Raw genomic sequence first — 13,393 nt, 5'->3', positions numbered from 1 at the left:
TTCTTACCAGTAGCAGAATAGGCTCCATAATGTATCCCTGTCAGTCATGGCCATGGTGCTTGGCCAAGTCTGTGTCTCCAGGGCCGAGATCATCCCTGTTATTCTTTACTAATCCTTGGATAGGCCAATGGAGCTGTAGTCTAAGTATGTCTGTTTTACAGTTAGCCCACTGTGGATTTGTGTGTGATTAACACACTCCAGATAACTCTGTGCACTGACTATTGTTTAACTGTTAGTCAAAGGCTTACAGTGGCACAGGAGTGAGTAGTGTGTGCGGAGGTGGCAACAGCATGTGTTGTATAGCGTTGCTTGACACAAAAGGCATTTGACTAGTCCAGGAAGTCTGGGAGGGAGAGGCATCGTTAAATACTTTCCTTTGTACACTTATTCCAGACTAAGGGTTTCTGGTGATCTCTCAAGAAGTATTAAAAGAAACAATTGAGTAATAAAGCAGTTCCAGGGTAGTGAGACATCTGAGGGGTTACAGGCCTTAGGATGGAAGGTGCTCTGTCTTTGGCTTTGTAGTTGCGGTAGCTCAGTCCTGGTGGACTGAATTGAGGAGACAGAGCTGTTTTGAAATGACGGGGCAAAGAAATCATGTTTTATGTTCTAATAAGGGTTCAACTACTACTGTATCAATAAAGCAAGATAACATCTCACCTTTTGCAAAGGAGGTTTGTGGCCAAATGCTATAAGCTTTATGTTGGTGTTCGTTCTGAGACATGAGAGGGGTGAGAGCTGTGTGATTTCATTCTTCTAGGAGATGCATCCACAAGTCCTTCATTATCAAGAGCAACAGCAAGTAAAGAGATAGATGAGCAGGCAAGAAAAAATATCCCTGGGAAGAACAGGGGGAAGAGGAAAGCAGATACCTCCTCCTCACAGGACAGTGAACTGGAGGTAAGCAGTAATCTGGTTTTCTACAGGTAGCATTGCAGAATAGTGTGGTGGTGTCATCCACCCAGCGTGTAGTCCTCCTCTCTTTTGTCCTATCTCCATGGGAATGGAAGGGGATCATTAGAGTCATAGAATCGTTTGGGTTGAAACGGATGATTTTGTTCAACCTCCCTGCTGTGGGCAGGGACATCTTCAACAGATCAGGTTGCTCAGAGCCCCGTCCAACCTGACCTGGAATGTTTCCAGGGATGGGGCATCCACCACCTCTCTGGGCAACCTGGGCCAGTGTTTCACCACCCTCAGCGTAAAAAATTTCTTCCTTACATCTAGTCTGAATCTACCCTCTTTTAGTTTAAAACCATTCCCCCTTGTCCTGTTGCTACAGGGCCTACTAAAAAGTCTGTCTCCATCTTTCTTATAAGCCCCCTTTAAGTATCAAAAGGCTGCAATAAGGTCTCCCCGGAGCCTTCTCTTCTCCAGGCTGAACAACCCCAACTCTCTCAGCCTTTCCTCATAGGAGAAGTGTTCCATCCCTCTGATCGTTTTTGTGGCCTTCCTCTGGACCAGCTCCAAGAGATCCATGTGTTTCCTGTACTGAGAGATAATTTGGGAAATTCCCGTGACCCAGTTATCTGAGAACTGGCCCAAATGAATTCTTCGGTGGTCCTTGACAAGCATCACTTAAATGCGTCTTGGAATCGTAGTGGTGTCAATGGAGGAGACATCTGGGTGTCTGTAATACAGCCTCCTGCTCAGAGAAGGGCTGTCTCCAGCACTAGAACCATGGCTCGCTCTAGCTGAGTCTTGAGAACCTCCAAGGTTAGGGATCCTATACCTGTCTAGTGATCTGTACCATGTCCACCTGGGGAAGAAGGTTTTCTATCTCCAGCTGGAATCTCCCAAGCTGCAAATTTGCTCTTCTTTTTCCATGACAATTTTCTGTCTGCCACTACTGAGAAGAATTAGTCTCCATCATATTTGCAGTTCCCTTTCAATTAGTTGTGGTCTGCTACTAGATCACCCTTGGTCTCCTCTTTGTCAAGATAAACCATCACATCTCCCTCAGCCTCTCCTTTAGGCTGGTGACCATCTTGACAGCCTTTTGCCTGCCGCTCTCTAGTTTCCTCACATACCCCTGGAACTGGGGATGCAATTTGGTGTGACTTTCCCAGTGCCAAGTAAGGTGAGACAGCACTTTCCTTCTATCAGCTAGGCACACTTAGTGTTCTCCAGCAGGCAGTTCATCTTATCCACAGGGAGAGAGCGCTGCTGGCTCATAACTGCACCTGGTGTCCACTGTACCCTCCAGCTCCTTCCAGCCTGGACCAATACAAGGGGTTATTCTACCCCACATGCAGAATCTGCAGTTATTGAACTTCTTCTAGTTCCTGTTGGCCCAGTTCTCAAGTTTATCAAAGTCCTTCTGTACTGAAACTCTGCTATTCCTCATGGCAGCCAATCCCCCTTATTTATCATAACAAAGGTGTCTCTGATAAACACCAAGGTCATTTACCTGGTGCTCTCCAGATCACAGACAGTAAACTTCTACCCTAGTAGGGCTCTAAAGTTCATTAGCTCTAAAGTTCATTCTCTACGTTTTTGCTTTTATAACTATAAAAGCAAGAGAAGCTTTTGAATTAGTTTGACCAAGAGAGCCTTACTCTGAGCATCTAGTTGCAGTGTAGCGGTATATAAACTTCACCGCACTAAACTAAAAGAGTTTAATTAATAATGTGTCCAGTCTGTAAGATGAATACTGTTGTTCATACCTGTTAAAAGCATACTGCAACTAGCCACAAAATTAACCCTAAAACTTGCTCCTTTATTGTAGCTCAGTGCTTGGAATATCTCAACTCTAACCTGCTTTTATTCTCTACACAGCGAGTGTTTCTCTGGGACCTGGATGAGACCATCATAATCTTCCATTCACTTCTCACAGGGTCTTATGCTCAAAAATATGGCAAGGTAATGTTGTCTTTTCTGTGGAAGAAAAACCATGTATGTTATGCAGAAGTAAATGTTAATCTTTGGAAAAGCAATAGAAAATAATATTTTGTTTTAAATATATAAGGTGATACTTTTAACTTGTTGGCAGTTTGAGGCAGGGAAAGAACACTAAATTTGGCTTTATACAGAGCTAGGATATGGACACCACAAACATTTCCCTTCTAATAATACAAGTCTTAAAATGTCAAACTGTTTTTATCATCATTGGGAATTATTGAGGTCATAGCACATAGTGAAAAGAAGTACTTTTTCTCCTTCAAAATATATTGAAGATTTTTGAATGTTTTGTTTGTGTTGCTTCTGAAAATGCATCAGTCCCTGCTATGCAGTACTGAAGTGTTTTGTTAAATTTTGGGTCGCTGTATTACCAGAATGTGGATTTTTTTTTTTTTTATTGAGTTGTTTAAAATACTAGGGAAATTGTAGTTCACACCATTGAATGCAGGTGGAATTACGTCAGGCTTGATATACAGTGGAAACTCTGTGCAATGTAACTGATTAAATATTTATCACAATTTACTTCTGCCTGTAACCACAGTGAATTTACATTTTCTCTTCTTGTTTTGCCAGGATCCAACTCTAGTGATTGGCTCAGGTCTGTCAATGGAGGAGATGATTTTTGAAGTAGCTGATACTCACTTGTTTTTCAATGACTTGGAGGTACATGGCAAATGTTTTTGAAAGGCAAAACTCCACGTTACCTAGTTAGAATTACACTGCACCGTTTGTGAGGGCTATTGTGCTTCAGAGCTACGTAATGCTGAAACATAACAGTCTGCCAAAACTGAAGTGGTTCTAAGCACAACCAAATCAGAGGTGTACTCTTTTATCTGAGACAGCCATTCTGCAGACTTCCAGTGTCATGAGCTCTCTTAGCTCTCTCATGGGTTTCTGCTTGAACCTGTATAAAGAGTGTGATGCCTGCTTTGTCTTATATTTTCATTATGGACTGGTAAGCACTTTGCTTTCACTGGTCCTGTTTTGAAATGGAGACCGGAGATGTGGGGAAAAAGGTGACCTTGAGAATGGCAGTTCTCAGGGGCTTTGACTAAGCCAAGGGCAGAATACAACTTGTGCATCTCAGCCAGTATCTCAGTAGGTTACATTGGCTGTGTAACAGCTATGAAGGATACGCTTCCGTAGACAAGCATGCTGTACATGTGGAGGTCCCACAGCACCCTCCAGTTTTCTTTCCTGCAAGCTATCTTTGCTGCTCTCCCGTTCCCATCCTGCCTCAAGGACTTCTGATCAGCTCCCATCCTCTTTCATGCACAGTATTCTTTGCCAAATTAAATAAATCTCACTGTTCTGCACCACTTCCACAGAAGTTGAATATAAATCTTTGCTTTAATGATGGCAATGCCCTATGCTGTGCTATGGTATATTATCAGATCGTAATGGACACAGTAATGCTATCTATACGGGAAGGTGTGAAGTTATGCCAGAATCTGGAATTAAATGGTTGGAAATAGCAAATTTCCTGATTCATGTCGTCTTTGATATGAGTTCATGAATATGGACTCATGAACCTAATTTGCAGAATTTACAGGACTAGTTTAAAGCTTAGGAAGGCTGAATATGAACAGTGAACACTAATTGTAGGTGCATCACTGATGCACATCGTGGGAAAACAAGATGTTTTTGTTGATGCAAATAGAAACTTAAATGAAGTTTCCATTTGTGGCTGTGACTACTTGCAGCTGTGAACTTTGCAAAGGTGGTAATGACAGCTACCTCCCTGCCCCAGAAAAAAAACTCAAAACAACCAAATAGTCTCTTGTGCTGGAAAGGTAGTCACTGATATGTTAACTACGTGATCAACAACAACACTTATAGCTGTAGGTGTTGGTTAGTAGCAGCAGTGGGAAATTCTTGAAATGGGGAAAATCCACTTCTTGTCCTAAGGTGTTTGCAGTTTATCTCTGGGTTAAATCAGCTGTGCTAAGCACCAGAGTCTTGGCAGTGCCACCATGCTGATGTTTCACTCCAGGGTTCGTGCTGTGGCTCTCCGGTAACGGAATTGACCATTGTGTTGATGAAATGGAATATCAATACTTGACCAGATAATGTGGTCTTGGGGTATTTTTGGGTTTGTTTGGTTTGTTCTTGTGAAATGGCAAAAGGGTTTCAAATGACAAGTGAGCTTTGAGTCCAACCTATTTAGTGATGTCAAAGTGCCTTTTTTGCAGACAACTCGAAATGTCATAGAAACATGCTTTTTTCAGACACTTCTGGTACTTCAAATCCCAGTCTTGGCAAGGACCTGTAGGTGCTGAGAAGTAAAACCTAGTACTGGAAGACAAAGCTAATGGAAGCTATGTATAGGTTTGTGGAGGCAGTATGGCATGGCTTACTGCTGTTGGGAAATGTGAGGGTTTTGTTTTATATCACACTTTCTTTAATCTGCAAATTTCAGTATATTTCTGGATTACAACAGTGTGACTTTATTTTTATTTTTTTCTTAAACAGGAGTGTGACCAGGTACACATAGAAGATGTGGCATCTGATGACAATGGCCAAGATTTAAGGTGGTGTACTGATGAATGCATGAAATGTATAGCTGATGTAATCTGTTTTTTGTGGGGACTTCAAACCCAAATGGGGTTAAGGGATGGAGGTCAGCATTGTGCAGGGGATGAAACTTGGCAAACGGTGTTTGTTTGCTGGGTGGTATTTCCTTGAAGATCTACAAAACATTAAGACTTTCGGAATTATAATGTGAATTATATTGTCCACTGTTGAATGTTGCCTGTGTGCTCAATGACATGTCATGAATGGAGAACCAAGGCTCCAAACTTCATGATCTTGACCTTTAAAAGTCTCCCTATGGTTTGCATCCCTCTGTGAGCTGATTTTGTACACTATCAGGCGGGGTGATGGTAAGTTTTCTCTTGCATTAAAGAGCTGAACTGGCTCATGGAAAGGCCTGAGAAGTGCCTGTCTGTCAGGGAGAAAGAAATACGGGGAAAGTGGTGAAGCAGGACCTGCTTCCTGCAGTCATGAGCTGGTAAAGCAGCTCATCTGCTTGTGGAGCTGCAGCGGTGATGTAAAGACACGGATGTTAATGTTTGGAAAACACTATGCTGGGGTTCATCACTGCATGATGAGAGCGGGGTTAGTGGGAAGGATGCTCTGTATCACAGAGGAGTGAGCGGTCAAAGAGCAAAGGAAGGTTTTGTAGTGGAGGGTGTGAAAGAAGAGTTGAATCAGTACATTTCAGTACAGCAGTTCAGAACCAGCAGCAAGTGTAGTTGGATATCAGAGTATGTTGCCAATAGAAGTCGGTCTCTGCTGTCGGGGTGCAGTGGTGGTTGTGCAGAGTTCCTCTCCGAGGTGCTTTTCTAGCTGCTGTCAGAGCTGAAGTCTGCAACCCCGCCAGAAAAGCTGCAGTGATTCTGCTGCTGTGGCACATGTAACAGATCTGCTTTTCTGAAATAGCAACTACAATTTCTCCACGGATGGCTTCAGTGGCTCAGGAAGTAATGCAAATCACAGCTCATCAGTTGGTGTCCAGGGTGGAGTGGACTGGATGAGAAAACTGGCCTTCCGCTACCGCAGGGTACGAGAGATCTACGACAAATACAAAACTAATGTTGGAGGTGAGTGTTCACCTGCACCAGTATCTGAGCACTAAACAGTTTGTGGTGCCAGACTTCGTCCTTCCTCAGAGCTTTTGCTTTCCTGAATGTTTGGACATGAAAAGTAACCATTCTCCTAATGCTAAATGAGATCAAATCTCCGTGGAATCTAAGAGGGTACATCTTCCAAAACTGAATGGCATGCCAGTGCAGTCTGTGAGTTATCATGTAGATAGGGGTGGTCAGTCAATCCTGTATCTAAGAGAAAATTTTGGTGCAAACAGTGTCCCTTTGCTAATTTTGTATGAAAGGCTGCCTGTCACTCTGCTTAGAGCGGACCTAAATGACTTACATGTCATGCTGCTTAGGAGGTCTTTTCACTCGTGTCTTCACAAAATCTGTCTTTCATCATGCCATTGTCAAGAAATACCACGTTCACACTTTTGGCTGTTGTGCTCATAGTCTGACATGACATCTCTACCATCTGTTCACAAAGTCACTTAAAATCATCTAGTTTTGCTTCCCTTCCAATGCCAAAGTAGTAATAATGATGCAAACCACAGATATCAAATGTAGATAAATTTTCTGTTTAGTCTGAATCTTGGCATTGACATCCCTGGGAAAAGGGTGCTGCTGGAGCAGCTCACCTGGCAGGGTGAGTCGGCCTCGTGGGTTGTGGGTTTGGATACCCTTCGCCTACACAAAAAAACCTTGATAGAACGTTTTCTTGGACATATTTTCTAAAAACCAGGTGTTCAAAACTATAACTTTCAGCCTTAAAAATTATCAGTGTAGGTCTGCATTTCAGTATGAAGCAATTACCTTATTTCTGGTAGGGATCAGACCATTATTCCATATTTTGCACGTGGGAAACCTGGGTGCAAAGTTTTTCAGGACCTGTCTAAAGCCACATGGTAAAGCAGTTGGCAGCGCAGCCCACAATGAGTCCCTCCGTGGCCTCATTGTCAGAGGGCTGGAGTGAGGTGGGGGGTTCGTACGTCATGGCTGGAAATAGGGTGGAGAGAGGTTCAGACTCAAGGTGCTCCTTTCTTCTTGTATTTACTGACGGGAGCAGGTTTGAGTGTATGGGCTCCATGTCTGTCTGCTTTTAATTCAAAACTGGATGCTTTGAGAAAACGATATCTAAAAGGGATAAAAGAGATGGGGATTAAAAAAAAGGGATTAAAAAAGATATCTAAAAGGAATAAAGTGGAAAGGGTCCTTGGGAAGTAGGAAGTCAGAGAGGGTGACTGCAGGAGTTCCTTCCCCTGCCGCCTGTGGCCTTGGACAACACCTATTGCTGAGAGTGCTTTGTACAAGAGAAGTGCATTTTGTTGCATGTATTCTGAGAAATGGCTTGAAATAATCAGAGAAAAGTATCTGCCCAGTTCCCCCCAGTCAGAGTCACAGATGGGTGTCTGGGCTCATCCATGTCGCTGGAAGCTGGTTTCTCCCGTTGCCTTGAGACAGTCTCAGCTTTCAGATGCCTTCAGTACCGTGTTATTTATTGCAGAACAGGCAGCTGTTAAATTGAGTGACAGCTCTCTCTATGTTAGACTTGCCAGCTCGGCTGGGACAACTTGTGTTGCTTGCCTTCCAGGCCTCCTTAGCCCACAGAAGAGGGAAGCTCTGCAGCGACTAAGGACCGATATAGAAGTGCTAACGGATTCCTGGCTGGAAACTGCATTAAAGTCCCTGCTACTCATACAGTCCAGGTATGGAAACTGGAAATGTGTATGTTGCTTTCTGAGCCCTTTCTCTCACTTAGATTTGCATGCAAGTGGTTTGTTGCAGCAGTGTCCATATGTAATACTACTGCTGCTTGTCACAGGTACTGGGAAGCAAAGTGAGTGAGTACAGGAACTCCACTCCTGAGCACCCCTTGGGATTTTTCTGCTGCAACATCTGTTGTTAAGAAGGTCGCCTTAATAGGACTGTGCTCACAAAATTGCATTTCTGCCAGAGAATTTCTGTTTAAAACAAAAAACAAACAAGCAAAAACCACACATCAAAATCTTGGCCTAAAAAGCCTCTTGAAAGCAGGACAACAAAGCACGTGGCACTTTGGAAAGCCAAGCAAGCTGCCCAGAGTAGCCCTCGGTGCCACTGGCCACAGATGTGCTTTTACAAGTGTTTTTTTTTCTTTTAGAAAAAACTGTGTGAACATCCTGATCACAACGACCCAACTGGTGCCAGCTCTTGCCAAAGTTCTCCTGTATGGATTGGGCGAAGTGTTTCCCATCGAAAATATTTATAGTGCTACAAAAATAGGTAAGGGGTTGTGCTGAGTACCTGGCACTGAGGCATCTGCTGTGGGTTAGCTGGGATTTTTACACAGAAAATACAATTTCTGCAGCTGAGCAGCCCCCATGGCTGCTGTGGTCCAGCTGGCCATGTAATAGTGGTGGCTCCTGGCCTCACAAGCTGAACTGGGTGTTAACCCCTTCCCAGTAAGACAAGAATGTGTTTCTGTACTGGGAAGAAGGGACCTGTTCAGGCTTCTGTTACTCTCTGCCTAAGGCTCATTATAGTGGGGTTGTCTTTTGGCAGGTAAAGAGAGCTGTTTTGAGAGGATTGTGTCACGATTTGGAAAGAAAGTCACCTATGTGGTAATTGGAGATGGGCGTGATGAAGAGGTTGCGGCTAAGCAGGTGGGTTTCTGGCTCTGCAGAGGTGGGATGTGGGTAGATGCAAAGGGAAGTTACTGCAGCAGTCTTTTTATGCAGGGACTCTCTTTCCAGGGCTGAACTCTTCAGGCCAGGGGTAGCCAGGAGGAAACTTTGCCTTTGATGCAAGAGATCTTTCACTACATTAAGATGGGGAGTTTTCTGGCTCTTCGGGGTTTAAAGTTTCTGTTTTACTCTTGTTTAGGATTGCGTATAACATTGTCCCTGTAAAACAGTATCTTGATGTAGCATGTCTTGATCATAGCCTGCAGCTATCAGTTAGGATAACGCAATTTCTCGAAGCACGGAGGGAGTCGGGACTCGGTTGCCAGCAGTCAGATCAATACATAGCATCTACCATTAGTCTGAATTACAAACAAGGAGCAAACAGTTTGATTGATTTGGACTGAACAGGTCATTCAGTTATGCTAATGAAGGGCAGTGAAGTGCATAGATTACTGTCAGGACATCGTCTCTGCGTGCTTCATGTTGTCTGCCACGTGCCAGAGTTGTCATCTATGCAGGTTCCCTGGGAGCCCTGGAAAGGCTTTCCTGGGCTAAGTAGCAGCTCACAGCCGAGCGCTGAGGTTTCCAGCACGAGCATGCAAAGCAGCTGATAGTCAGTGCCGGTGCCCATCATAAACAGATGTGCAGAGAAGAGAGGTTTCAGGTACCGATGTGCGTATGGCTGAGGTCCTTCCTGAACATGGTACGCTCAGACAGTGCTGTCACAAACGCCGTACTGCACAACCCTACCGGTGTACCTTGACCGCTTCCACCTAGCTGTAAAATCATTCCGATAAACCTGACTTTGTCATCTCTCTGTTACAGCACAACATGCCTTTCTGGAGGATCACAAATCATGCAGATCTCGTGTCCCTTCATCAAGCCCTCGAGTTAGACTTCCTGTAAGAAGTTGGAGCAAAGGCGTGACTGCAGCTCCTGCAAGCTCTCTCCATCGCTGGGGAGGAAGAAATCTCACACATTTGGGAACTCACTTTTCAGCTTGATGAAGAAAACATACCTAATGCAAACTGTACAGTAAAACGTGACACCAGGTTATTTCCTCAGGAGTACAGGCCCTGCCAAGTACAAAGGTGTCATATAAAGAAGCACTAGACTCAGCAGAGCTAGAGCTTGTCTGAAGAAGAGACTTACAGAAGCCAGCTGAATTCCTCTAGCAGGTAGTCTCCAGAGGGAGAGGGTGATACAACAGCAGAAGTATTTGTAAGAGCCTTCTCCTTTCGATTCAGCTTAGTTGTAGAATCCAAGTAAACACAAAACCTTATTTTTATAGAAAAATACTGATGGCAGAGCTGAACCTCCCTTGTTTCGCAAAGCCGAAAAGAGCTATGGTTTTTTCCACGGGAAATATTAATGAAAATGTCAAAAATACCTCTATTGCTGTGAAATGTGTCCTCTCTCCTTCCCTGGGTGTTCAAAGCAGTTAATTTATTACAATGTCCTTATGTTATTTCCTCAACATGGGATTACTGGAAAATAGAAAGATAGGGGAATGTTTCTGGGATACGTGGTTCCTTGTAGAGGTGTTGGTGTTCTGAGTTGATCCCGGTGGCTTCTAGTCAATGTGCGCACAAGCCTTCTTAACAAGCAGGAGATCATTGGATTCCAGCTGTCCATGACCCACACCATAGATCCCACAGATTTCCCTGTAAAGGAAAACAGAACTGCCTACGAACAGTAGATACAGCACAACACTACTGCAGACTGCTCAGATGTGAACAGAGTCCTCGTCTGGACTAGGAATATTTGAGAGAACTAAATCCTCATGAATGTTACAAAGAAGGGTATGGTTATTAACCTTCACCTCTGCTTTCCTGACTCCATTTGTGAAAGTAAGTTCCTTTTAGTAGAATCAGATTCAATTTTCTTGTATTCTTCTTTGCATTAGCCTAACTACATCGTTAGAAACAAAACCCTTGTTAAGAGGGACTTAATTTTCTAAGACACTGTGACTTGGCAGCCTGGAGCACACTGGCCTTGGGAGTGATGGTTACGCTGATTTTTCTGCTACTGTCTCAGAAAAAAAGGCTGGAGTCAGTGACCTGCAGTACCACTAGCCAGAAATAGCCAGCTGGAGACAGGGGGCTGGCACAGGGCGCTGGTTTTGTGCCAAGTCAGCCTGTGTTCAGTGGTAACTGCCTCCTCCCTGTACCCCGATGGCACCAAATCAGCAGGTGCCTGGGGTTTCTGCAGAGAGGACAGATGTCTGCTGTGCCCCGTCGCACGCCTCTGCTGCTCCTGCTGAGCCAAACACCACAGCTGCACCCAAACCCATCCAGATCTCTGGTCTCCAGCCCAGCGTCACCCACCTGGGACCCGTAGGGGGCTGGTCTGAAAGCACGTCACTTCAGGGAGGGCGCTGACCCACTCAGGCTGTGCCCACAGGAGCAGGTGATGTGTTTGCTGCAGTCCTTTCATGGCATTAATTAATGAGGAATGATTTCCGTCAGTGCTGGGGGAGTTGCTGGGCCAGCTCAGCACATGCTCTGCTCTGCCCTGGGAGTGTCTGTTCCTAGGCCAGCTCCGGTCACCACCACGGAGAAGGTGTGTAGAGCAAGGGCTTTGGATCCCCTGAGCTAAGGGACTGGACACAGAAGTCTGTTTCACATGTTCCTAGCTCCAGTTTTGCTTTTTTTAAAAAAAACTTAAAATCAGAGGAGATTCTCTTTCTCCAAGGTTGTCACAGGAGTTGGGAGCAGTCTGCTTTCCATCCAGCTCCTTGCTAGGTGTTGGCCTTGTGCTCTGATCTCAGGCAGACGCTCTGGGTCATATTTCCCCGGGAACTCTGCTTCAGGAGCATGCCATCTGTGTAGAAGCTGCTGTCTGTGAGCAACATGGCCTCTCGCCCCATTAGAAAAATCTGAGGAGCCAATTTCTGCTGTGGGTGTTCCTGAACACCCCTCAGTGGAGGGGATGTCTTCTGGCTGCGCTGACAGCTGCTGCTCTGCTCGCAGCTGCTGGCCCAGCAGAGCCCCTGGAGCAAGCTGGGGATGTGCTGGGTAGTGCTCAGCAGCAGAGGTTGAAGAGAAGCAGGAGCAGGAGCCCATGGGAGATGTTCTCCCATCTGCCGTGTACGCAAGATGGCGAGCTCAGGTGTGTTACCAGGTGTTCCCACGCAGCTGGGGCAGCCCGTGTAGATGTGTGCTGGTGTTTCACAGCAGCGGGGGCCCTGTGCAGATCAGGGAGAGATGCCACAGGGCTACAGCTCCATTACTGCAGGGTCCATAAAGGGTCCAGTTCATCTGGGGTCCCTGTGTCGTTACTGCATCAGCCAGAGCAGATCTGGTAGGAAGTGAGCTGTGCCGAGAACCAGCCCCATTGCTCCCAGGGTCTGAAATGTTACCAGAGGATCAGGACTTATTTGCAGTCACAGAAGATTCTGTGCTGGATCCTGAACATCTCTCTGCGGGCCCCCAGCCCATCCAAAGGTCTCCTGTAAGCGGGCCTGGGAGATGTCCCAGCCTGTGAAACAGCCTGTTCGGAGCACGTCCTGTACTCTGGCTGGCTGAACTTTGGGATTAAAACCTGTGCCTTAACCTCCCACCATCCGGCGCGGCTGAGCGGCCCCTTTGCTTCACTAACGTCCAAAGCAGCTTGCAGGAGAGCTGTGCTGGCCCATGCTGGGAGGTGGGATGTGTTTTGCCCAGGCACTCCCAGCGAGTGCTGGGCCCAAGGTACCGAGCAGCCTGGCAGCTGGCTGGCTTTGCTTTGTGTTTGTTTACTTTAAAATGTTTTAAGGAAATTTTAAGATGTCGGCAAAATTTTAGCTGAGTGTAGAACTCTCGCAGCCAGTGACAGTTCATACTGATATTTATACGATGTTTCCTTGAATGTATGTAAAGTACTTTTATAATAGGAGGTTGATGGTACATTTCTGTGTTTATGTTTAATAAAGGTTGACCTGGCTATTTTATTTTTTCCTCTGTTGGCTGAATTTAAGACTTTTCCTGTCTCTCATGTGGCAGGAACAGCATCTCTATCCAAGCATTGATTTTTTTTTTCTGTCTCTGTGCTCTCCCGTTACCCCCAACCCGGCTGTAGCCGAACCGATGACAAACGCGAACGCCTGAATGAATGCCAGCCTGCTGGCCCGGGGCACTGACGCCGAGCCTGCCTAGGTGCTACCGGCCTCCCCTCTAGCTTCACCGCAGCCATGGAGGCTTTAAAAAAACCCACCTGATCCACTAATATTTGCTGCCTCCAAGAGCCCTGGGGGAGATG

At 45.5% G+C, this 13,393-nt stretch overlaps 1 protein-coding gene across 2 annotated transcripts in view; it reads left to right on the top strand.

The window, feature by feature from the left end:
• The window catches only part of EYA3 (EYA transcriptional coactivator and phosphatase 3), a 40,789-nt gene extending 27,704 nt beyond the window's left edge, over positions 1-13,085 (top strand). For both annotated transcript variants that reach the window (XM_009323215.1, XM_009323214.1), the window contains 9 exons: positions 761-900; positions 2,779-2,862; positions 3,475-3,564; positions 5,374-5,432; positions 6,343-6,503; positions 8,083-8,197; positions 8,632-8,753; positions 9,033-9,133; positions 9,980-13,085. In XM_009323215.1, the coding sequence (XP_009321490.1) occupies positions 761-900; positions 2,779-2,862; positions 3,475-3,564; positions 5,374-5,432; positions 6,343-6,503; positions 8,083-8,197; positions 8,632-8,753; positions 9,033-9,133; positions 9,980-10,060 (953 nt within the window). In that variant the 3' untranslated portion in view covers positions 10,061-13,085. The remainder of the gene's footprint in view (positions 1-760; positions 901-2,778; positions 2,863-3,474; positions 3,565-5,373; positions 5,433-6,342; positions 6,504-8,082; positions 8,198-8,631; positions 8,754-9,032; positions 9,134-9,979) is intronic.
• Positions 13,086-13,393: the final 308 nt, after the last annotated feature.

The sequence above is a fragment of the Pygoscelis adeliae genome, unplaced genomic scaffold, assembly GCF_000699105.1.
Source record: "Pygoscelis adeliae isolate BGI_AS28 unplaced genomic scaffold, ASM69910v1 Scaffold495, whole genome shotgun sequence".
In the NCBI taxonomy this organism is placed as follows: Eukaryota; Metazoa; Chordata; class Aves; order Sphenisciformes; family Spheniscidae; genus Pygoscelis; species Pygoscelis adeliae.
The sequence above is the reverse complement of the archived record's forward strand: the minus strand, read 5'-3'. Positions and strand labels throughout refer to the sequence as shown.